The sequence below is a fragment of the Acanthopagrus latus genome, chromosome 16 (assembly GCF_904848185.1).
Source record: "Acanthopagrus latus isolate v.2019 chromosome 16, fAcaLat1.1, whole genome shotgun sequence".
NCBI classification, from domain to species: Eukaryota; Metazoa; Chordata; class Actinopteri; order Spariformes; family Sparidae; genus Acanthopagrus; species Acanthopagrus latus.
Genome location: NC_051054.1, coordinates 5,922,789 through 5,945,228, shown reverse-complemented (window position 1 = coordinate 5,945,228; position 22,440 = coordinate 5,922,789). Strand labels below are relative to the sequence as shown.

Genomic DNA, 22,440 nt, shown 5'->3' with positions numbered 1-22,440 from the left:
AAAGATTTATAGAAAAAATATGAAAATTATGAAATAGTCAAATATCTAAAAATCAAAGTAAAAAACGTGACCTTCTAGATCAGATTTACCCGTCAACTTAATGGATAACTTCACCCAAAAATGAAGCTTTACTCATGACCTCCTGGAGCTTCACAGCTGAAAAGCTCTGCAGCAGTCTCCTAAATAAGGATGGCAGGTGGAGAACTGTTTTAAAACTGAAAGAAAATCTAAAATGGCTTTCATACAGCTCATCTGCCGTAATCAAAGTCTACAGAAGCCCTGAGATCCCAAAATTGATTTGAAAAATATTTGCATCCTTGAAGTGTCAAGTTTATGCACTTCAGAAAGGGTACACTCAAAGAGTTTTAAAAAGGGTTTCAATTTGGGATACCTAGGCTTTCAGAGACTAGGATTATGACATACACATTGTTTGGAGCCCATTTTAATGTTTATTTCCAGTTTCCTGGGGGGGGGTGAACTTGTCCTTTAATATCTTAAAATCTGACATACAAGTATTTTTACTTTTCTAATGCCTTTTGTGCACTGTGCACGTGTACTTCTCTTGGTGGAATTTTTTTTTTTACCAAAAATTCACTTAAACGGACGTACGAAAAGGACGGACTAATCAAGAGTTATTACATGCATAAAGAATCACAAAGGCATTAAGAGGTTTATCATTTAGAAAGAAATTGTTCCATTAATGCAAACAAAACAGAGAAAAAGTGTTTATATCTAAACTTCAAATGTCAAAATCTGTGATTGATCTGAATGAGCCCGTTCATTGTTTAGTGTCTGTAGTTCTGTTCTGCAGATATTTTGTTATAGTTTACAGGATATCATATTAAAAGACAATTTATGTTCAGTGGGTTGATCCCATACACTGTGCAAAACACCCCCTTAGACATTATGACTTCTGAATTTAGTCAAACTCAATTGACTTTAATAAAGTTGAATAAATAAATAATTAGTATCATCATGCAAAAATGACAGATACCCCATGATATTCCTGACTGAAGAGGGCAGCCAAAAAATAAAACCCAGTCTGGTTTGTTTGCACACATTTAAAATATTTATCAACTTTATGGTAGAAACATAGATAATACAAAAACACATATGATCCACCTTTATGCAAAAACACACTAGCTATGTGCGTGATGGATTTTCAATATAAAACCAGTGCAAATTGGGACACATGTACAATGAATCAGTCCTATTATTTACAGCAGCTCAAAAGGGTAAAAAACATTAGTAGAAAATTAAACATTTAAAATAATGAAAAGCAACAATCCAAGAGGGACCTTCAAAATACTCAAGTACAGAGAATAGAAAACTTACAATAGAAAACATTGAAAAATAATTTATATTATTCTAAAAATCACATGTCATCAAATAATTCAGCACGTGTGATATATTTCTTTCTACAGATTTCTACACATGTAAGGCGTGGACAGTTCTGATATGCAGACATTCATTCTTTCAGTGTTCAAACAACTTTGGATCGGGCTGGAGAACAGATGAACCTGAAGGGACACACAAACACAAAACATCAGAGAAGGTGGAGGAAATCTTTCTGGCAGATCTTGATAACATAATACACTTTAGAGCTGGTATTAAGACAACTCTGCATTTTGCATCATTCGTTGGTGAATATCTGCAACAACTGCCAACAGCCTGAACACCTTAAGCAATCTAACACAACAGTAAATATGAAGTCATGTAAAGGCATGTCAGCAGAATCTCCCTCATCATTAGATTAAACTAAGACCTTTTCTACCATGAAGACAACCAGGTTCACTTCACATCTGTATTGCTAAAACAAACTTTGTAGGTAATTCACAACAGAGAATGAGCTTGAGGTTGACGTATTTGCCAGTTTCAGAGAACTGAATGACCTTCATGACAAGGTAACTTCTTTAAACATCAAGCTAAATTAAAATCTATGTAAAAAGTTATAATTCTCACATGCTTTAGGCTTTAACATGAATGAACATGAATCAGAAACCTGCAGGCATTTATATTGGAGACTAGAGTGTCACCATTTTGTGTGCCGTGTGACAAAGCAGTGCCCATCCCAAGAGGTGCATTGTGCTGCTTTATCGTTGGGCGGAGTGAGTATGTTACACTCACACTCACCTGGACCGTTCAGGTAAAGGGGCGACAAGCAGCTCAGGTACAGCCACGTGCTATTCTCCTGCAGCCAGCGCTGCCGATAACCAATCATATCAGGGGAACAGGCTGACTGTATCCTCCTTTCCTCTTTGGGGGCTAAACCAGTCTTGCTTACTAGGTTGGGAGATGATAGAGCACACAGGTTTTGTGGGATTTAATAACATGCTGTTTTGCAGGAAGTTTTTGAAGGCCGCCAATCAATAAATGGTATTGTACTGAACTCTAACCAGCATCACAGCATTTTCTTAGATGAATGCAAAACACTTCCTGGAAAACGAGCGACCAAATTAGGAGACAGACACCCAATACTGGGATCAGACTACACAATATTGTTGTTTTTTAATACTGTCACCATGTCAGATTAGTCATTCATTGTCTAAATTCTTGCATGACTTGGCCGAGAGACATGGCAGATAGGGATCCCATAGGAGCTGTACAACATTAACCCAGTGCCATGTAACATCTCCCAGTGTGATATCAGTCGCTTTAATTCTAATAAGGCATTCAGATCCCAAGAAGTTGTGATAATGATTGATCATTTGTCAGAGTGAGAAGCCCTGACGTGTGGGTACCACCACCAGTGTTAATTATGATCTAAGTGCACAAAGCTCAAAACAAACATGTAAGTTTAAGTGAAATCAATGAAAGCCAGGAAGTGACGGTTCCCCAATCCTTAACAGATGAATGGACTTCGTGTTGACAGTACACCCAGTGTTTCTGGTTTGCACAAAAATTTTTTTCCACCATGGATTTTATTCAACTCAAGTTTTTGACCCGAATTTCACCCGTTTCACCCCACTTGTAATTGATGATGCTCACCTTGCCTGGCTCCAACCAGCCGCTGCTGGACTTTCTCTAAATGGTGAATATACTCAGTGAGCGATCGCTCTGGATCCTGAGATGTTCCTCCTGAATGTGCCGAGGCCTGACTAGTGCTGGAGTACGACCTGTGGAAAGAAGAAAAGCTCAGTCAGAAAAAATGACTTTAATTTCTTTAAATTTGATTAGTCTTTCCTAAGAAGGAGGTAACAAACCTGTGGTGTAACCTGAAGGGTGATTTAGTGGGTGGGACGAGGGCTGACACTGTGTCTCGGTGGACGCCGCTGCTGTCTCTGTTTGGCGGTGAGGCAGAATTTAATCTTGGTTGTTGTTGCCTCAAAACTTCAACTTTAGGTCCTAGAAGAGAGATTTAGATTTAAAAATCCAACCTCATACACACACAGTCAGGTGATGCACACGATCATATACTGTGTTCACTGAGCCAACCTGAAGAGTGCCCATTGATAGTCCCAGACACAGACAACCTTCTGATCGCTCTTTGCCATTTCCTGGTCAGGAATCTCATTCTGAAAAAACAGTGTGTGATCAGTTTTATCAATATACAAGGTCATAGGAAACTTTAACATCTTTGCAACCTGTATACTCCCTACCTTGAGACAGCAATGACAACTCTTACAGCTGCCCTAAATCTTCCGAGGGGTCTGCGCTGGGAGGAGAGTGGGGGAGATGGCCGGGCCCCAATATGAGCGATGAGACAAAGCGTGGCCTGTTCACACTCCTGGAAACCTCCCAGCAGCAATAGCAGGTAACGTTTCTGATATACCAGAGCTTTCCTGAAGCTCTCAGCGCGCAGGTAACGCTCATACAAACGTTGCACCTGCAAGCCAATAAACAGAGGGTAGGTTATTTCTTACAAAAGACCAAATCTATTAGGGTGGTGTGCCAGCACAGAATCTACTGCAGTAATTAATCTCATAAAAACGTTTCATGGAAAGCTGTTGAAAGCAATGTCATTCATTTCTCTTACAACAAAATTGTGCAAGTGAACACGTCTTCTACTGACCTTACTGTTGCTGGTCATATCATAGATGGGTCTGTTTTCAGTTTCTGCCGTGACCTTGGTGAGCTCATCCTCTGTGCGCCGCAGCTCTCGCTCCAGGCAGGTGAGTCTGTGTTTGAGGGTGGCTCTCTCCTGACTCAGTGATGTCACACGCTCGGTCAGCTCAGAGTTCTCCTTCAACAACGTTTCCAGCAAATTGGATGATGACAGCATGGACCCCATCTACGATGAGAAAAGAACTTTAAAGTTTACAGCTTTACATGCATCAAACTGTGATGATAGCACTTTGTGATAACAACTTGTGTACCTGCTGGTTTTGTTGTGTGCTGCCTGCCTGGAGATGCTGTGAAGGTGTCGCCTTGTGTTGCTGCCCTGGGGTTTGTCCAGACAGCCTCTGAGCAGCCATCTCTCTCTCCTCTCTCTCCAGCTCTGCCAGAGTGTGCTGCAGTTCTTGCATGCGTTGCTGGTCCTGTTGCCTCAACAACTCCAACTCGCACTAAAGTCAGAAATAAAGCAGCGTGTTTGCATATTCAAATTTATCTTAATATATGCAAAAACATGGGGAAAAGTAGTGGGTATAGAAAGAAATGTAGGAACTAGGTTTGTGATATTTTACCAGTTTGTTGTTGGTCCTCTCCTGTCGTCTCTCCCTCTCCATCTGCTCTTGCCTCGCCTTCCTCATCTCCCGCTCCCACTGCTCCTCCCTCTCCCTCTCTTTGTCCTTCAGAAGTCGCACCCTCTCCTTCAGCTCTGCTAGCTCCACCCCTTGGCGTCTGGACCGCTCTCGCTCCACATCCAAAGCATGGCTCGCGTCTTGTTTCTGCTCCTTCAAGGTCTCCATAGCTACGCGATGTCGGGAGGCGGCCTCCTGCTCCCTCTGCAGCTCCTCCCTCCTCGTTCTCTCCTCCTCTTCCCATTTCCTTTTGCTCTGCAGTAGCTCAGCCCTCAGTCTGTCCATCACAGATGCAAGCTCCTCCCCCTGCCTTCGCTCCTGCTCTAGCTGGGTGCGCATGTCGGAGATGAACTTCCGATCTCTGGCTGCATCCGCCTCGTGTCTGTGGTTGAGTTCGTCCACCTGCTTAGAGCAACGGTCTCTCTCTTCATCGAGCCTCCTGTGAGCATCTGCGAGCTTAGAGTGAATTTCTGCTGAGCGGGATTCTGCTTCGGTAAGCAGGCGCTCAAGACGAGCCTTTTCTTGCAAGTTGAGCTCTTTTTGGTGAGCAGAGAGTTGGCGTTCATCTTCGAGCTCCTTCTGAGTGTCGTCTACACGCTTCTCTAACAGCTCACTGCGGGACCGTTCAATCTGGAGCTCCTGTTTGAGGTTGCTGCAGGCCACTCTCTCCTGCTCCACCTGACCCTTCAGAGCCATGACCTCTGACCTGTGCTGCTCAAAAGATATTTGCAACGCCTGGAGAGGAAAGAGGACGGTCATCTTTCAGAGTTCACAAACACTCTGGTTACACGCTCTGGATTCCTCACATTGTTTGGTCTTAAAAACTCAGTGGAAACACTGTGGAAGCATCATGGTACACAATAGCAAAGAATCAAGCCCACATTTCTTCAGAAGATTTCACATTAAAAATCTTGCCATCTGCAATTATTAGTAGGCTTTTAATATGAAGAAACATGAAATGTTAGGATCTCTTGAGGGTAACCTATCTGCTACAGGTAATACCAGTTTTTGCTGGCCTCTGGCTATTACTTTACCAACTGCATGCCAGCTTTTGTGATATATCAAGTTTTTTAGTCCTCATCTTACCCCTCTCCTTTCGTCCTCCTCTCGGTCCTTACGAAGACTCAGAGCTCTCTCCTGTTCCAGTTGTTGTTGAAGCTCCTGGACTCTGGTCTGCTCCCTTCTCATAGCTTCTTCACCCTCTTCCACAGCCAGCCTGAGGAAAGCACAATCCTATTGTTACTTTTTTTATTACTTTCGGTTGTCTTGTATGAAAGCATGTTTGTGTGTGTGTGACAGAAAGATAGTGATGAAAGAACAAATAGCTGATTTCACCCAATGATTGACAATAGACTGTGTTTTTGTATAACATGTTAAGTTGTGGAGAAGGTGTGCTAGAATACCTCAGTGACTGTATTTTGTTCTTTTGCTCTTGCTGAGCATCATGAGCACATTTCAGTTGTTTCTGGCTCTCCTCAAGCTCGGCCCTCAGGTGGGCTTCAACTTGTACACTAAGCTGATCTCTGTGCCACTCATCATCGCCTCTGTATTCAGTCTGAGAGAGAAAGGAGAAAGTGATCAGCTTAGAAAATGAATACAACCAATATAAATAACAATTTAACTAGGGGAATGGAAAGTCTTTTGAAATCACAGAAACTCACTTGTGTGTGTCTCTGGGCCATCCGACAGAGCAGCTCTCGGAGAGCAATCACAGTCTCCTGCAGTGCTCTCTTCTCCTGCTGCCAGCTCATGGGAGGGTTGGAGGATGATTTGTCCGCTTGGTCCAGTAGGTTGGAGCGTTCTTCAGAATGGTGCTGTGTCTGACTCAACGAGAAGGCCTTCAAGTCCGAGAGGTGAGGATGGGTTGAGGAAGTGGTACGACGCTGGGACAAGGTGAGAATCCGGCAGCTTTCTTGATACACTTTCTTCAACAGACCCTGTGAAAAGACCGAGAAAAAGAAACTGAGTGAAATCAAGCTGCTGTCAAATAAACATAATCACTGCTAAATATAAATAAAGCATACCTGAAGCTCAGGTGACAACAGGTCATCACTGTAACTCATACTGCCCGCAGCACTATCTGTGTTAGCTGTGGGGTTAATTCCTCGGCAGCGGAGATACTCAACAAACTGAGCATCCAGCCTTTCAGTCTGTTCCAGCTCCACTCGCAGCCTTGCACCCAATTCTGAACTCACATCTGACGCACAAGAGATCAGAAAAAGGTTAATTAGAAAGATCTGGTGACAGTCTACTTTTTTGTATTGTCAAAGTTCAGAAAAAGACTGAAACAAGACACAAGTATAATCTATGTAGCCAAGGTCAATACCATGAAAGTATTCACAGACAACAGTCGAGCTCAGTGTGGAAATACTCACTGCTGCCATATCCATCACTGGCCCATTCTGGTGCTGACATGGAGGAGGTGGAGTCAAGAGGAGATGGAGGTGCCGTTATGTCAAGTCCTTCCAGTTCACGCACCTACGAAATAAAGGTTTGATGGGATATTTAACCACATATGAACAAAAGAAAAGACAAAAACGTTCTTACAAAATGCCAAAAACAGTAGCATTTATGGAACTGATAGACCACATACTCGGTCAGTGTCCAGTGAGTCAAGCATGGAGAAGTTGTCAGAGACTGACACAGAGCCTGGGGAGTGGGTACTCTGTGTGACTGGATCTGGTGTGATGGTCCTGGAGTGTGGGGACTCCATCACAACTCTGGGAGAGGTCTTGATGTGGGGAAGATCCAGGCCCGTGCTGTTCAGAGCGCTGATCTCAGAGAGACGAGAGCCGAGAACAGAGGTGTGGAATTGCTCTGGGATTCTGTCCTCGGAGCATTCGAGTCTCCTTAAAACCTCTGGAGAGCTCAGAGAGGCTTCATCACGAGAGATGGTTACAGCCTCCTCAAAAGCTCTGTGAGAAATATCTGAGAGATGAAGGAAATAAAAAATGTCATTATGAGAACACTTTCTGTTGTTATGCCATAATCTTGCATGTTTGAAGCAATATTTAGTTCTCACCCCTCTGTGGGTATCCTTGTTTTTGAGGGTGTGTGTCCTGCTCGTGACAGTGTTGTCTGAGCTGCTGTAGTTCTCTCTTCTGATAGGCCAGTTCCTCTTCCTGTACAGCCAGGTCTTCTTGTAGAGCTCGAAGCTCTGCCTTTAGCTGCTGGTTATCAGTCTCCAGGTCGACCAGGGCACGCTCTTTGGTCTGACAGGGCAGAAATATGTGACATTAAAACCCAGCTGTCATTCACAGAATTAATCCAGCACTGCCACAATTTCAAATCTCACAACAAACATTGGATCTCTACAGTAAAAACACAACTTATATATGATTTTCTGTACTTAGCTGTCTAATATTCCCACCTGTCCTTCCTCGTGTAGTTTTTCAGCTCTTTCAGTGCTGGTACTCAAACCCTGTTTCACCGCAGTCAGCTCCGCCTGCAGAGTCTGATGCTCTAATCTCAGTTTGGCGAGCTCAGCCTCCTTCTGTCTTAAGGCAGTGTCTGCTTTAGCCAGGGTGACCTCAGCATGGGTCTGAAAGGAAGAGACACATTCTGTTAAGCAGCTAGAATCAACATAGAGCTTGAATAGCTAGACTTAAATTCAAAACGCTGCATGCACATATCACATTTTCGTTTGGATTTGTTCTCAAGTTTCCTTTACTCTGGAAAAAAAAATCTCCTGCTACTGTTTGCACAAGAGCAGCATAAAATAACTTGCTCTGCGGCCTAAACAGAAATTTAACGAAGAACATGTGATAGGTTTTTAAATCTGATGCAGTCTTTTAGGTTTACTGCTCGATACCTCTTAAGTAACGTATAACAATGGCTACATTTGCTAAAAACAACTATGAACTCATTTAAACAGATCAGATTACAAAGACGTGCAGCAGCCGAACATATGCCCTAAAGCCTCTACGCATTCCTGGATTGTAAGAACCACAACTTCTTCTTACCGCATCCTGCCATGAAGGACGTAAAGGAATGAAAAATAAAGTGCATCAGAGCTTTAAAAAACAACGGCTAACAAAGATTTTCCTCCTGCTTCCTCATTTTAATGTCACTTCCTCTGTGTTAGTAAGATTCTGCCGTCTCGGGACTGACGCTGTGATGACGTGTTATGGCAGTTAACTGTGACCAGATGTGGTCTTGCCTGCAGCTGCTGGTACAGCTGTTAGCAACAGAGCAGCAGCGAGGTATTTCCTCTGCAGATATGGGGCCTGTTGAAGCAGGTTTATCCAAGTTATCTGAATTATATTGTTGAGTTAAAACTCAGACTGCCACCAAATTGTCAATAAAATGTTGTCTAATTAATTTAGTGTAAATGATTAAATCAGTTGGATCAGTGTGTACGAAAACAAACAGAAAGGTACAACGATCCCTCGGCATACTGTCACATCTCACAAAAGGAAAAAAACAACTTCATGTATTGTATTCAACACTGAATTTAAAAGAAGACATGAATGTCTTCTTTTAAAAGAAGACATGAATGATTTAGAATTAGTCATAACCGTTTCGCGAGTCTGGGGGATTTTGCTAGTTCGATGGGTGGTTGAAACAGACGGTGTGTTCACAAACATCTGCTGCTCACACTGGCAGGTTAAGAAGATCTAAACACAGCATTGCAGTCAAACAATTATGTAAACCAACATTTTAACACAAATCTTGGGGGAGTGCTCTGTACTTAGATTTTCTAGATATGTAGTACCTTTACTAAAGAGGCATCATTCAACTGGAAAATGGTGAGGTTGCAATGTTGTGGTTTTGGTTTACATTTGTTTGTGCTTTTAACAGTGACAACAACTGTTAACCTTTGAACTGACACTCACCAGCACTTCTTTTTGAGCCTCTTCTTGACTGGTTTCTCTCTCATTGTGCTGAACCATCAGGTCCTGGATACAAGCTCTCAGTGAAATCACTTCCTGCCTGAGCCTTTCAATTTCTTCCTGGAGTTGCCCTTCCCTCCTCCTCAGCGCCTCCCTTTCAGCAAAAAGCTCTCCCTTTACAATCTCAAGGGTTTTAGTCTTCGTCCTTTCCTCGGCAACCAGCTCCTCCATGTCCACCACTTCGGCTCTTACCTCCTGGACCTGTCTCTCAAGAGTGAGACTGGTTTCTCGGAGGACCTCCATTTCTATTTTCATCTCCTGCTCCTTTGTTTTTAGAGTCTGGATCTCTGTTACGCTCCCCTGTTGTTTCTCTTGGAGTTCTGCAATCAGAGAGCTGAGGTGGGCGTTCTTCTCTTGCATGGCGCTCACCTCCTCAGCTTTAATTCTGCAACTGTCAATCTCCTCTTCAGATAATTTCTTCTTCGCCCTCTCCTCTTCTATCTGGGTTTTGACCTCCTCCAGCTCGGCTTCTTTATCGGTGAGGAGATCTTGAAGTTTATCTGCCCTCTCCCGCTCAGCTTTCAGCCTCTTTCCAAACTCCTCCCCATGTCCTCTGTACTCTTCCTCCTGGGTGAGCAGTAAGCGCTCCAGCCCTTCTTTCTCTGCCACCACCGTCTCCAGCTGACTCTGAAGGGCCTTCAGACGAGATCGAACAGAATGAGATGAAGTCGAATGAGTCAGACTGAGCTCTTGCTTCAGGCTGTTCGGCCCGCCCCTCTTCTCTTGTTCCTGGATGGTGTTGTAGTGGTGAGGTTCTGGGCTTGGAGCTGGCGAGGGGTTGATGCTGTCGCCGTCCTGAGAGTCGCTCACTTCGTGCAGGTTAGGGCCTAAGGTGGCAAGCTCTGCCTGCAGCGTGCTAATGACCTCATGAAGGCGCTCCTCTTCTTCCTGTTTGTCCTCACGCACTCTCATGATTTCAGACTGAAGGTGCTCCACTTGTGAATGCAGGTCCTCAAGCTCAGCCTCCAAAACCTGTTTGTCAGAAAGATCCAAACAATTAAACAATAACATTTTTCACTGTGGCCTCATCAACTATGTGAACTTCCACAGTGTCAACATGTATTCTGTTTGTACTTATTCTGACCTTGGTGTCCCTGGAGTTCTCCAACTCCTGTTCCAGTCTCTGGATCTCATTGTTGAGGTGGTCGATCTCCTGATTCTTCTCCTGGAGTAATGCTGAGGGGAGGGCCTCTTCCTCTGGAGCCTCCACCTCCCGTTGCTCCTTGTTCTCCTCCTTGAGTATGGTGAGAGCAGACACATTCTCCTGCAAGCAGACATGTACACACCAGTCCAGTTATAACGTGTATTTTAAAGTCTCTCATGCAGTTTAATGATGCATACTTAAATTTCAACTCTGAAAGATGCAACTTAAATAATCCATTTTGTACACTTGTCAGATATATTCATAAACATTGCACACCTGGCCCACACTAGGTTATTTACTTTTTCAGGGAGTGCTTAATGTCAATCAACATTCTTCCAGTAGAACAGGAAACTTGTTATTTTGCGCTGATGTCCATATACAACTCTAACTTATTAAGAAGCATAATATGCTAGAAAACAATGTGGTATGAAGACAAAGTAAAACCTACCTTTAGGGCAGCAATCTGTTCCTGGAGCTCATTCACATGGGCTGCATTTTGATTGGTCAGCAGCTCTAGCTGTAGTGTGAGGTGTTTTAGTTCAACTTCTTTGATGCTAAAGTCCCTCTGCACATTGTCCAGTTGGCGTTGCAGGAATTCGACCTAGAAGACAGAAACATTTCTTATTAAATAAGTCTAACAAATATATATTCAAAGCTCTATGACTGCACCAAAGTTATACATGCTACTTTTCATAAACTCCCACAGACCTCTTGCTCTTTGCTTTGCAGGCTCTCCTGAGCGGCGTTCAGGGCATCCCTCAGCTCCTGGGTGGGGTCACGCGTGTTGTCATGGTAACAGTGTCTTGTCTCATCTAGTTTGGACTGCAGTGCGGAGATCTGGAGCCTGCTAGCCAGCTGCTGTTGCTCCAATGCCTCCTTATCCTGACAAAAAGTAAATTTATGAGAGAAAGAACGCTCTGGTGCACACTTTCAATATAGCAATTTCATATTGACATAGGACAGTTTTAAGTGTGTATTTTCTTACTTGTGTGAGCTCCTGTTCTCTCAACTTCACTCTGTGGAGCTCTTGTTCCAGTTGACTGACAGACCTGTTGCTCTCCGCACTGTTAAGCAGCGCTTGCTCTAGCTCTCTGATTCGCCCGGCTAGCTTGTCTATCTCTTCATTGCGTTCGGCAAGGTCGCGCTGGGCTTGCTGGCTGGCTGCAAGCAAAGCGGTGTGGTCCTCTGTCTTGTCTTTAATGATAGCTTGTAGACTCTCCACCTGCAGAGACACAGAGGGAAAACCGTTTTGGTATAACACGTTTCTAGCGTTTTTAGCAAGCAGAAAGGGATTTGCGAATAGAGAAACTAAATCATTTGCAGACAAATAAGCCATTCCAGGTCGGCAGCCACTGGTAAGGAACACTGAAGTTAAGCCATTCCAGAGAGAAAAGACATGTAGGTGAAAGACAAATGAAGTGCGAAACAGGAGCAAATAGGTATTAGCAAATGGATGATGAAATAGAATGAATGAATGTAGAACTCAGGACAAGCACATTAAAGCACTAGGAATCCATCTATGGATGATAGCACAGGAGTAATGATGTACAATACACACCATGCAGAAGAGTCAGAGTAGCTAAGAGGAATATGCTACAGTCAGATTTCATACCTGCAGAACCAAGTCCTCAAACTACAGCAATCCGTACGGCACGGGGATAAACACATGGCAAAAGTCAGGCTCATTGTTAAACAAAGAACGCATTCATCACTTCAACCTCTTTGAGTACTACAACATACACCTCAGTTAACTGGTTGTAGAGGTGTCACGATTTTGATTTGTTCAAAGTTCATTTGAGGTGTTTTTAATGTTTTGGGTTTTTTTTTTTCTTAGTGGATGGAAGAAGGCAACAGGAAAAAGGCAAGCTGCTATTATCAAGTACCTTCTTTTTAAAGAAGACGACAGCTGTCAGGGCATAAAAATAGTGATTTGTTGATCTTCAGAAATTCAAATGCAATGATTTTAATGCAAAGCCATCACAGCTGAAAGATCATTTTTTTATCTGAATCTTGGATTTGAAGAATCGTGACACACCTAATTTGTTTATAATCCAATCAGCAATGCATTGAACATTCACAAATAAAAACACATCAAAGTCACACACATAAACACTGCAAATGCTATAAATCTTTATCTACAATTAGGGGCATTTTTACATTATTATCCTGTTGAGAATTATCATCTTAGCTGTTGCAGTATGCTCTTGCTTTCAAACGACTGGGCCTCACCCTGTGTCCTTTGTTATCCACACTGGCGGTCTGTCTGAGTTGGGCTTCCAGCCTTCGGATCTCCTGCTGGAACTCATCTCTCTCGTGTTCACGCTCCACAGCCTGCTCCTATATGCGTAGGAACAGATTATGTGAAAGATTGCGTCCGCTACATAAAGCATCAATGTGAGATACTGTCTGCGATGCTCTAAAATAACTCTGGAAAGACCGTGACGTGAGAATGCAAGATCGTAATTCTAAGTGTTTAGATAATGAGAGGGAAGATTTGTGAAGAACAACATTTAATAAATAAAGGATATTTTTACATTTTCAAATCATTTCAACTTGTTAAAACTCACCTCTATAAACTGCCGGTCATGTTTCAGCTGTTTCTCGAGTGCTTGGACACGCTGGTTGAGGTCTTCAGTGTGGAACTTGTGGTGCTGCTCTGTCTCCAGGCCCTTGGTTTCTTGCTCTTCCAGCTCTCTCTCGAGGGCCCTGAGGCGCAGGGACAGAGAGCTGTGGTCCTTTTCTGCCTGCCGCTGCAAGTGCAGCCTGTCCTGGGCCAAACGCTCCGTCTCTGCCAGGAGAGCTTGAAACAGATACAAAGAAAGGTTAGGGCAACATGAAAAAACAGCAAGGTATAAGAGGAGTTAAAAATATACAGCTATTATAACATACTGTGCCCTTCCTCCAGAAAGTGCATTCTCTTTAACAGCTCTCAACTAGATAATTCTTGAAGAGGTTAAAAATGACACAGCACTCAAAGAGCCTTTTTCTATAAGCTACTGGCAATGTCAGTGTTACAAACAGCAATCTCACACAGCACTGCAAATATACTGCATATTCATCCCCACCCCCTCAGCACACACTCATACTCCACTCTGACCCACAAACCTGTATCAGGATCTAAATTGAGCCAATGGCCTATGGAGAAAAGACACATCTGAGCACAGACATTATATAAGTGTGTGGTCAGGCTCACAAGGTCACGTAACATTTTATACAGACTGAGACATGTGATTTCGTGCTTTTTGTGCTCGCTCAGCTCACCTTTCTCCCTCTCTCCCAGGCCAGCGGAGAGATGCTCTTTCTGGCGCAGGAGACGCGTGTGCTCCTCGCTGAGCTCCTGGTGTTTCAGTCTGAGGCCATCCAGCTCTGAGGTGATGCCCTGCATCTGGTGAAGTTTCACCTTCAGGTCCTCTAGTTGCTCCACCAGTCTCTCCTCTTGTGCCTCCTTCTGCTGCAGAGACTCCTCCAAGACTGCCTTCTCAGCCACGTAGCCATCCAGAAGCCCTGAACAAATCACACAAAGTCAAAAAGTTGATGTGAAATGAAAAAACACAGCAGCAGAAACAGCCAAGTTATGTTTAAACTTTATGAAAATGATGAAATTGGAGCATAGGCAGAAGAGCAAGGTGTGTTATTAGTCATTGGATTGACTACTTTCCCCCTACAGCATGAGTCAAGTGAAGCAGAACAAATGAGGAAACATTGCTCACCCTCTGCCTTGTGGAGCTCCAGCTGGAGTTGACTCTTCAGTTTCGCCTCCTGATCAAGCTGCTCCAACAGAAGCTTGTGCTGCTCCAGGAGACGGGTGGAGTCTTCTGTGCCCTGAGAGAACTTTTCCTCCAGAGAAAGGTGGACATCATGAGTCTGCTTCAGCTAAAGAAAAAGTAGGAAACTCACAATTATTAAGCAGCTGACAATACTATAAAACGGGGGGAAAAAGCAATCTGAATGTTTTTTGTGTTGACTGTTGAGAAACCATTAGGTGTATTCATCCTTTACCTGTGTGTTGGCCTGGTTGAGCAGCTCCAGCAGTGTGTCCACAGTGTGACGCAGTCTGCTGCAGGCGTTCAGAGCTGCTTCTTCTCCTCCAGGATTGATTTGAGTGTCTGAAACCAGCAGGCTCTCACAGAGCAGGTGGGTCAGCTCAGGGTCATCTGATGACAAGTCTGCGACTGAAATACCTGTGAAAACAAGTCAAAATTAACCATTGCATTGATGTAAATACAAAAAAAAACACCTGCAAATTAGACTTCTGGCTCAACTAGAATGAATCAGAGGCTTACAGACCTGATTCTTGTGCATCTTTGTTCCCGGTTAAGCTCCTCTGTTGCGTTGCCTGCTCAGATGTTTTGGCTTTGGCACTGATTTTTTGTCCAATCAGCTCTTCGGTTGCAATTGTGCTACGAATCATCTCGATTAGAACCTTCCTGAGCTTTTCGTTGGCCTGGTCCAGTTTACGTCTGGGGAAAAACATCATGACACATCAGAAGAGTGAACAAGTACCGTATATGACGATGTAGGAGAAGAGCCCCACCAATACTCGCAAAAGAATTTTAAAAATGGTTTCCTGAAAAACCTATAATTCATCAGGTTACGTTAACTGGTATTAGCATATTCTTAGTATTCATTTCTTACTCTAAATACACACTACAAAGTATAACTATATAACCATTATACACATCAAACAATGTATACAGCAGAGACCACACATGGATCATCATTTACCTTTCCTCTTTAGCAGTCTGCAAGTCATCAGTGAGCATCTTTAGAAGGTTTCCTCCCTCCTGAGTCTCACGCTCCCTTCGTTGGAGTAGAGTGTCCAAAGTCTCCATCTCTGCTCGCTTTCCCTTCAGCTCTCCCTGCAGACAGCCGACCTCTGCTTGCAGCTGGAAAATATTGATAGTTTGTTAACTCTAACAATAAACACAAACCTATTAACAACTCCACTCCCACTTGTGCTTTAACTTCTGTAAAAACTACCCACGAGTGCAACTGAGCACCAGAGAGAGGAACAACAGATTGAGGTCTTCATTTGAACTTCTCTTGGTGTCAAAGACTGGCTCAGTGCCAACTCATTCTCACTGTTCAAAAACCATCTGATAGTCTCCAGCATAGGATAAAATAACATCCATCAACAACCCATCAGCCAAGAGCATGACAAAAGCAGAAAGCATGTTGTGTATTCAAAAAGAAATCAAAACCAGATGTCGTCGGTACCTAAGGGGGATTTCTCTGGCAGTCAAAAAACCAGCACCATTACCGAAAATGTGCTCAACTAACAGAAAAAAAACACATTCCTCCTCCTCTAACCAGCCTAAAGCATACATACACTCATGTACTAACTGTAACAATCAGGCATCCTTGGCAGAGACACTGCAGTTAACAGCCAGGTTAGTGTAGGATTAAGGCGAGCCAACGTGTGGATTCCCTGCTGCACTTCCAGCCTTTATCAGATTTGTATCCTCGAGCTACACTAATGTTTCTTACCTTTTGCTCCTCGACCCCTTCATGCTCTCCCTCTGCTTTCACAACGACTTCCCTCTCTTTTTCCCTCTCCCTCCCGCTCCCTCCCATCAAATACGTCTGATGTAGCCACCTGCCTCGACAAAACAATGCTGTTGCCCTGACAACAGCCCCCTCCCAACCTCTCATAAGCTCCTCTTCACTCCCCTCATGGGTGAGTGTGGGTTAATATCTCACTACCAAGCCCGGGCAGGTTCCATGGAAACAAATGTATACATGTAATTTGGGCATGTTTATGCCAGAATGCCAACAAGATTTATTAAGGTTTCACATCCATAAATCACAACAACCAGGAACCAATTAAAGTGTAATTGTATGTTTTGCTTGTAGTATTAGAAGTCAATGGAGCAAAAAATTACAAAATTGTTTTGTTCAACCAACAGTCTAAAACCATAAGGTATTAATCCTGCTATCACATGAGACAAAGAAAGGCAACCAATCTCCATAATTAGATCTACTCATCAACCTCTCATTTCATCAGTTCAGAGCATCAACCATGACAACAGTTATGACACAACCCACATGGTCTCCACAGTGTTGCCGGTCACCAAGTCACGCCAATCCATCCATCTCTCTCCCTCATTTGTCTCTGCATCAGCTTTCTAAGGCAGAAAATGCCCACAAAAACATAATCTTAAACACTCCAGATTAGTGCAGTGATTCTTTGATATGATAAGCTCTTCTCAGGATGTAATCCTATGTAAGGAAAAGAGGCAAATCCAGCCCATGGATGCAATAGCATGATGCTTCGCTTGATCTCAATTCCCAGACCTCCCATTTTCTACTGGCCTTGAGTTTATACTATAAATCAATATAATTTTTCTTAATCTCACTTATTTTGAACCATAACACATTTTACAGTCCCAAGCAAAGTGAAGCTACAGGTGTTGCCTTATTCAAGCTTATGAAAATAACAATGTAAAACCTGTAAAAACACCAGAATAGGTAGGTTTTTTTTTATGTGTGCAGGTGTGTGTAGTACCTGGGCCACCACAGCATCTAACTGCTGCAGTTGGGCAGTGAGCTGACTCATTTTGCCGGTGTAGCTCCGCTCCTTCTCCTCCTGTTCGGATGAGAAGCTCCGCCTCAGGTCCTCAAGCTCCACCTGCTTCTGCTCTTCAAACTCCGTCTTCAAAGAAAGCAACAATAATGGTCCGTCAATTAAAATATGCAGCTCACCATTTTAAAAAGCTGCACTACAGTGTAGGTTTATTTGTTCCTCAGCTGTCTGACCATGTCTCACAGGCTTACAGCTGACTACTGGCTTGCACATTTCAGATGGTAAAAAGCCAAATGTCTGAAAAAAAAAAAATACCTTCAGCATTAAAACCTTCTGCATCAGAGGATAAAAAGCTTACATCCGTCCATTTAGCCACTGTTCAGATGGCAACTACACAAACACATGCACAGTCCGGCAGATTCAGAGAACAGAGAGACAGACGGACAAGAACACTTCTGCATATATGATGGTGGGATTATGTGCAAACTGGGTTTGAAAAAAGCTCCAATGGGACAGAGTCCAACAGAAAGAGCTGTCCCTATGAATGAACTGGTGCAGCTGGAGCTTAGAGAGGGCAATGCCACAACACACGCACAAACACGACAGCTCTCTATATAATCCACAGCTATTACATAACAATCTTTCAAACAGGCAATCTGACTAAAAAATCACACAACTTAAAATAAAAACGGGAAATAATACTGTATTTTTCACATAAATATGGCAGCCTTACTGGTGAAAGAACTAAAGATCTGTAGCAAACAGAGCTGCCCACACAGTCATCTTTTTCCTCATCACTCAGCATGTTTTTTTTTTACCTTCAGTTGATTGATTCTGTCCTGCAGTCTCTCCTCTGATTGGACTTTGAGGAGCTCAACCTCTTCCAAGAAGTGCTGACGTTGCCTTGACGACTCCTCTTCAAGCTCCCTGCGACATGCCTCCAATTCCCGTGCAGACACTCCTCTCAACTCCTGCAGCAGAGAAAAGCCAAGACTTTTAATAAATAAAGTTGTGCGTGTTTTAGTTTTGGCTGACTTGAGTCTCAAAGTAGGGACATGTTCTTTGTTTAATTCCACAACATCCAGTATGTCAAATGGTCACAGTCATAGTGCTTCTCTGAAAATAAATACTCTGTGCCTCCGAACACAAATACACCATTATAAAGGATGAACAATAACTCTGTAATCCTTTCTCTAATGGGTTGTAAGAGCCAGAGACAAGGACTCCACTAAAAACAACTCGCCAGGCACAACATTCGATGTTAATACACCCAGTACAAGACTCATTTCTTACACACATGCTCAACACACACCTGCAGCTGCAGTTGGTGCTGTTCGATGAGTTGCTCTTTCTCAGCAGTGTACGACTGTGAGAGCTCCTGAAGAGCAGTGCTGTGTTGTAGCTCTAGTTCTAAAACCTGAGAAAACACAGACAAAACACAAGACATATCAGATGCTGCTAACTGATATGATAAAACTGATATAATTGTATAGTGACATATTTCAGAAAATGAATTGGGGAAAAAAGCTCAGATTCAATAACTACACAGCTGTTTTAGATAAATCCAGTGAATTAAATACCCATCAATTTAAGTACTTCCTCAAACAGATGCAAAAACTAAGGTCAAACGCAGCCAGTGATTTATTGTGTCATATTGCCCAACTTCACAGAATTTTTTTTCTGTCCAGCCAGTATAAAGTAGCTGCTTACAGATTTCTCACCCAACAGAGATGCCCTCAAGTTGCATTTATAAATTTGGGATTTTTAAAGTCTGAAAAAAATGTTTCAAGCTAGGAATAACTGCAAATCTGAGGTAATAATGCATTCATGTTAAGACCACCACCACAAATATATTCTCAGTCTGAGAGAACCATTGTTTTGTTTTTTTTAATGACTAGATAAGGAGACTTTTTAAATTAAATTAAAGTTAAAACTAAAATCACACTTAAGTCATTTTCTTCCCCCTTTATGTCAGCAAGTCGACTACAAACTACTACGTTGTGCAATTACTTGCACTAAGATTGTCCAAACATTATAATCAGTGTCCTCGTGAGAAGAGACTTTAGCTTTTTGAGAGATTAGGCAGTAGTAAGAGTAGAGATGAGTGTGTAAGTACCTGCTTCTTCAGGGTCTCAAGGGCTCTGCAGTGTTCTTTATCTAAGGCCTCTTTCTGAGCAGCCAGCTCAGTCTGTAGAATACACAAGAACATTGAGATAAAAGTCAGCAGTAGATTTTTTTTCTTGCCTGTGCTCCACTCCTTAATTAAAAGATAATCTAATGGCTGTGTACCCGTTCTCACCTTGTGAACATGGCTGAGCTCTGCTGCCATGGCACTAAACTTCTCTATGTGCACCTGAGCCAGCTCTTTCCTCAGATCTTCCCTGATCGACTGCTGTTCTGCGGCATGGCGCTCCATTATCTGCCTGTGTTCCAAATTCTGGCGATTCAGGTCTTGACGATGGCTCTCTTCAAGTCGCACCATTTCATCCCGCAGTGTCTGAGATTGAAAAGGAAAATAGAGTTCTAAAGTGAATACAACATGAGAAGAATTTCTTAAATTAATTCAACCATGCCAACATAAAGCTTCACTCTTTGTTTTACTTGTTATAAATTGTGTCCTTACTTGCACTTCCTTCAGGTATGTGGCCTCGAGAGTGTCCATATTACCCAGCATTCTCTTTTCCAGTTCATCCCTTTCTTCCTGGTGTTTGCGAGCTAACTCTGCTTCCAAAGCTTCCAGCTGAGCCTGACTGGTCTCCTTAAAGAGGGCCTCCAGACTTTCAAGGTCTGCCTTTCGTTTGGAATCGACAGCCACTTCCAAGGCAACAAGCTCGCTGTTGTGTTTGGACTCGAGCTCAGCTGCCGTAGCTGTAAGCTGATCTCTGTGACTGGCACTGAGTGAATCTAGTTGTGCTTTGTGTTTGGCATTGAGTGCGTTCATCTCTTGGGAGTGTTTGTTCAGTAGTGTTGCTCTGTCACTTTCAAGCTCAGTTTGATGTTTGCTCTTTAGCTCTGCCAGAGACGTTTCATATTTTTGGGCCAAACTCTGCTCCAACATGGATTTCTCCTCTTGGAACCTAAACACAGGCAAGAAAAAAAGGCATCAAATTGTTACACTTTGTTTTTTTTACATTTCATGTCACACATGTATATTTTGAGGTCAAATACATGAAATCAAACAAGGAAAAAAAGATTCTTCAGCCTCAATAAAGCTCACCTCTCTTTGGCTTGGCGAAGCTCACTGTCATACTGGGCCTCCAGTCTCTGCCTCACTATCAAAACCTCTGGGCCTTAAAGACAAGCACAGCATATTACTAGTTTATGGAGAACCACTATTTTAATGTATTCCATTTCCAAAACATCTGATCTGACTGTAAAGAACTAAATCTACTGAAAACTTACTCTCATCGTTGTCCAGTGCAGCCTGAAGAGACTTTAACTTCTCCTTCTCCTCATGAAGTGCCTCTTCAAAATGTGCCCTCTCCTTCTCCATCTCTCTGTCATGGTCTGACTTCAGGGCAGAGAGCTCAGCTTCATGCTTCTCTTGGAGCTCTTCTCTCAACCTCTTCATCTCCTCCTGTACAAGCTTCTTCTCCTGTTCCAGAGATTCCTCAAGAAGAATGAGCTCCCCAGCAAACTCCTGTTTCAACTGTGGAACACATGTGCAAGAAACCTGCTTTTCATTCCCAATCTGCATCATTAAATCTGTGTTTCAGAATATTTTTACCTTTTAATTATTCAGGATTGTGCGTGAGTGTTTACCTTTTGCGGGTTACTTTGAATTTCTGCATTATGTTCTTCACTCAAGGCAGACAATCTCTTCTCCAGTGTGTGGATGATGGTCATCCTTGTCTGTAGCTCCTCAGTGTAACACCACATTCTCTGTTCCACCTCCACCTAATTATAAATTACCAAAAAAATTGCAATAAACTATAGACCATGAAGTTATTGTCTAATTTTTTTTTGATCATCTGATTATCTTTTCTCACCTCAACCTGCCGTGCTGCCTCCAAATGAGCTTTGGTAAGCTCTGTGACAAAGACATTTGGGTTATCTTTTAAATTCTCAAAATCAAATGGCATGTTTGTATCCCTACATATGCAGTTGAGAAGTACCTTGTAAGTGACGGTCAGAGAGTTTGGCTCTGAGTTGTTCAAGCTCCATTGCATGACGAGTCTTCATCTCCTGCAGCTCTTCATAGTAGTGGTCAGTGAGGTCTGAGCGCACCTAATGAACAACGTAATAATACAAAACATTAAATGAAACGGTAAAGGTTCCTGCATAATCACACAGAAATTCTCATCAGGCAGTCAAATAGCTCCGTAAACCCTCTGTCCACATCTTTCTTGACAAGGAATTGGGGGGTGTGGTGATCCTGATAAATCAACATTTACACCCTCTTCATGCCGGTATTACCCTGCTGCTCAATGGTGATAAAGGAGCCTTTCTTTAGGTGTTTTTTCTCATTACTGATGCAACTATTCTGTCCTTTGAAGCAGTTCTGAATGCAAATAACATGACCCCAAGTGTACAGTGTGCCAAGAACCTCCCTCATATTAACTTCTTATTCTGTTTGTTGTGAAAGTAGAAAGTAGAGGAATTATAGATTGAAGGCCTGAGTTTGTGTCTAACCTCTTGAAGCTCTTCCTTAAAGGAAAGAACCATAGACGTTCGAAGATTGGCAAGCTCCACGCTGTGTTTCTCCTCCAGCTGAAGGCACAAGCTATCAAGTACTTCCTGGATCAGCCAATACAAAAAAGACAAAAATGTTCACAAAAATGTAGAAAGGCAGATGCATAGAACAGTTTTTAAAAAAGGGGGATAGAAACAACATTATTAATCAAGTGCCTGTCTGCATAAGTAGGACTTGTGCCAATTTTTGAACAGTCTACAGTTCTTGCATGTCTAATCTAACTCTGCAGATTGTTCCAGTCTTTGGGCGCAGTAGATAAAAGCAGTTTCTCCACTCATTTTGTGGGCTAAGAAGGTGTTATGCTATTAAGAGTGGGAACCGGAAACCAGTGTAGGGTGGCTAAAACAGGAGGAATGTGCTCTCTCTTCCAAGTTTTTGTTCAAATCTGGCAGCAGAGTTCTGAGCTACTTAAAGGTTTCCAATTACCTTTTTTGTTATGCCAGAGAAACGGACATTGAAATAGACAAAACTGCTGGAAATAAAAGTATGACATTTCCATCCTGCTC

The 22,440-nt window shown here is 42.8% G+C and overlaps 1 protein-coding gene across 6 annotated transcripts in view; it reads right to left on the bottom strand.

Annotated features, from left to right (window-relative positions):
• Nucleotides 1-1,045: 1,045 nt before the first annotated feature.
• Nucleotides 1,046-22,440, bottom strand: part of pcnt (pericentrin) — a 34,148-nt gene continuing 12,753 nt past the window's right edge. For 2 of the 6 annotated variants that reach the window (XM_037125577.1, XM_037125580.1), the window contains 42 exons: nucleotides 21,874-21,978; nucleotides 21,357-21,468; nucleotides 21,231-21,271; nucleotides 21,004-21,138; nucleotides 20,644-20,914; nucleotides 20,459-20,531; nucleotides 19,865-20,318; nucleotides 19,541-19,738; nucleotides 19,358-19,429; nucleotides 18,554-18,658; nucleotides 18,060-18,212; nucleotides 17,224-17,370; nucleotides 15,444-15,604; nucleotides 15,006-15,178; nucleotides 14,718-14,899; nucleotides 14,429-14,591; nucleotides 13,980-14,222; nucleotides 13,286-13,518; nucleotides 12,948-13,055; nucleotides 12,331-12,351; nucleotides 11,704-11,940; nucleotides 11,427-11,600; nucleotides 11,167-11,319; nucleotides 10,659-10,838; nucleotides 9,518-10,546; nucleotides 8,053-8,223; nucleotides 7,705-7,894; nucleotides 7,276-7,610; nucleotides 7,058-7,160; nucleotides 6,707-6,879; nucleotides 6,344-6,619; nucleotides 6,086-6,237; nucleotides 5,769-5,898; nucleotides 4,626-5,417; nucleotides 4,317-4,505; nucleotides 4,013-4,231; nucleotides 3,600-3,826; nucleotides 3,436-3,515; nucleotides 3,204-3,345; nucleotides 2,989-3,116; nucleotides 2,134-2,283; nucleotides 1,046-1,520 (listed from right to left, as the gene is read on the bottom strand). In XM_037125577.1, coding sequence (XP_036981472.1) covers nucleotides 1,477-1,520; nucleotides 2,134-2,283; nucleotides 2,989-3,116; nucleotides 3,204-3,345; nucleotides 3,436-3,515; nucleotides 3,600-3,826; nucleotides 4,013-4,231; nucleotides 4,317-4,505; nucleotides 4,626-5,417; nucleotides 5,769-5,898; nucleotides 6,086-6,237; nucleotides 6,344-6,619; nucleotides 6,707-6,879; nucleotides 7,058-7,160; nucleotides 7,276-7,610; nucleotides 7,705-7,894; nucleotides 8,053-8,223; nucleotides 9,518-10,546; nucleotides 10,659-10,838; nucleotides 11,167-11,319; nucleotides 11,427-11,600; nucleotides 11,704-11,940; nucleotides 12,331-12,351; nucleotides 12,948-13,055; nucleotides 13,286-13,518; nucleotides 13,980-14,222; nucleotides 14,429-14,591; nucleotides 14,718-14,899; nucleotides 15,006-15,178; nucleotides 15,444-15,604; nucleotides 17,224-17,370; nucleotides 18,060-18,212; nucleotides 18,554-18,658; nucleotides 19,358-19,429; nucleotides 19,541-19,738; nucleotides 19,865-20,318; nucleotides 20,459-20,531; nucleotides 20,644-20,914; nucleotides 21,004-21,138; nucleotides 21,231-21,271; nucleotides 21,357-21,468; nucleotides 21,874-21,978 — 8,424 coding nt within the window. In that variant the 3' untranslated portion in view covers nucleotides 1,046-1,476. The remainder of the gene's footprint in view (nucleotides 1,521-2,133; nucleotides 2,284-2,988; nucleotides 3,117-3,203; nucleotides 3,346-3,435; nucleotides 3,516-3,599; nucleotides 3,827-4,012; nucleotides 4,232-4,316; nucleotides 4,506-4,625; nucleotides 5,418-5,768; nucleotides 5,899-6,085; nucleotides 6,238-6,343; nucleotides 6,620-6,706; nucleotides 6,880-7,057; nucleotides 7,161-7,275; nucleotides 7,611-7,704; nucleotides 7,895-8,052; nucleotides 8,224-9,517; nucleotides 10,547-10,658; nucleotides 10,839-11,166; nucleotides 11,320-11,426; nucleotides 11,601-11,703; nucleotides 11,941-12,330; nucleotides 12,352-12,947; nucleotides 13,056-13,285; nucleotides 13,519-13,979; nucleotides 14,223-14,428; nucleotides 14,592-14,717; nucleotides 14,900-15,005; nucleotides 15,179-15,443; nucleotides 15,605-17,223; nucleotides 17,371-18,059; nucleotides 18,213-18,553; nucleotides 18,659-19,357; nucleotides 19,430-19,540; nucleotides 19,739-19,864; nucleotides 20,319-20,458; nucleotides 20,532-20,643; nucleotides 20,915-21,003; nucleotides 21,139-21,230; nucleotides 21,272-21,356; nucleotides 21,469-21,873; nucleotides 21,979-22,440) is intronic. The other 4 variants (XM_037125578.1, XM_037125582.1, XM_037125579.1 and 1 more) reach the window with 3 other exon arrangements.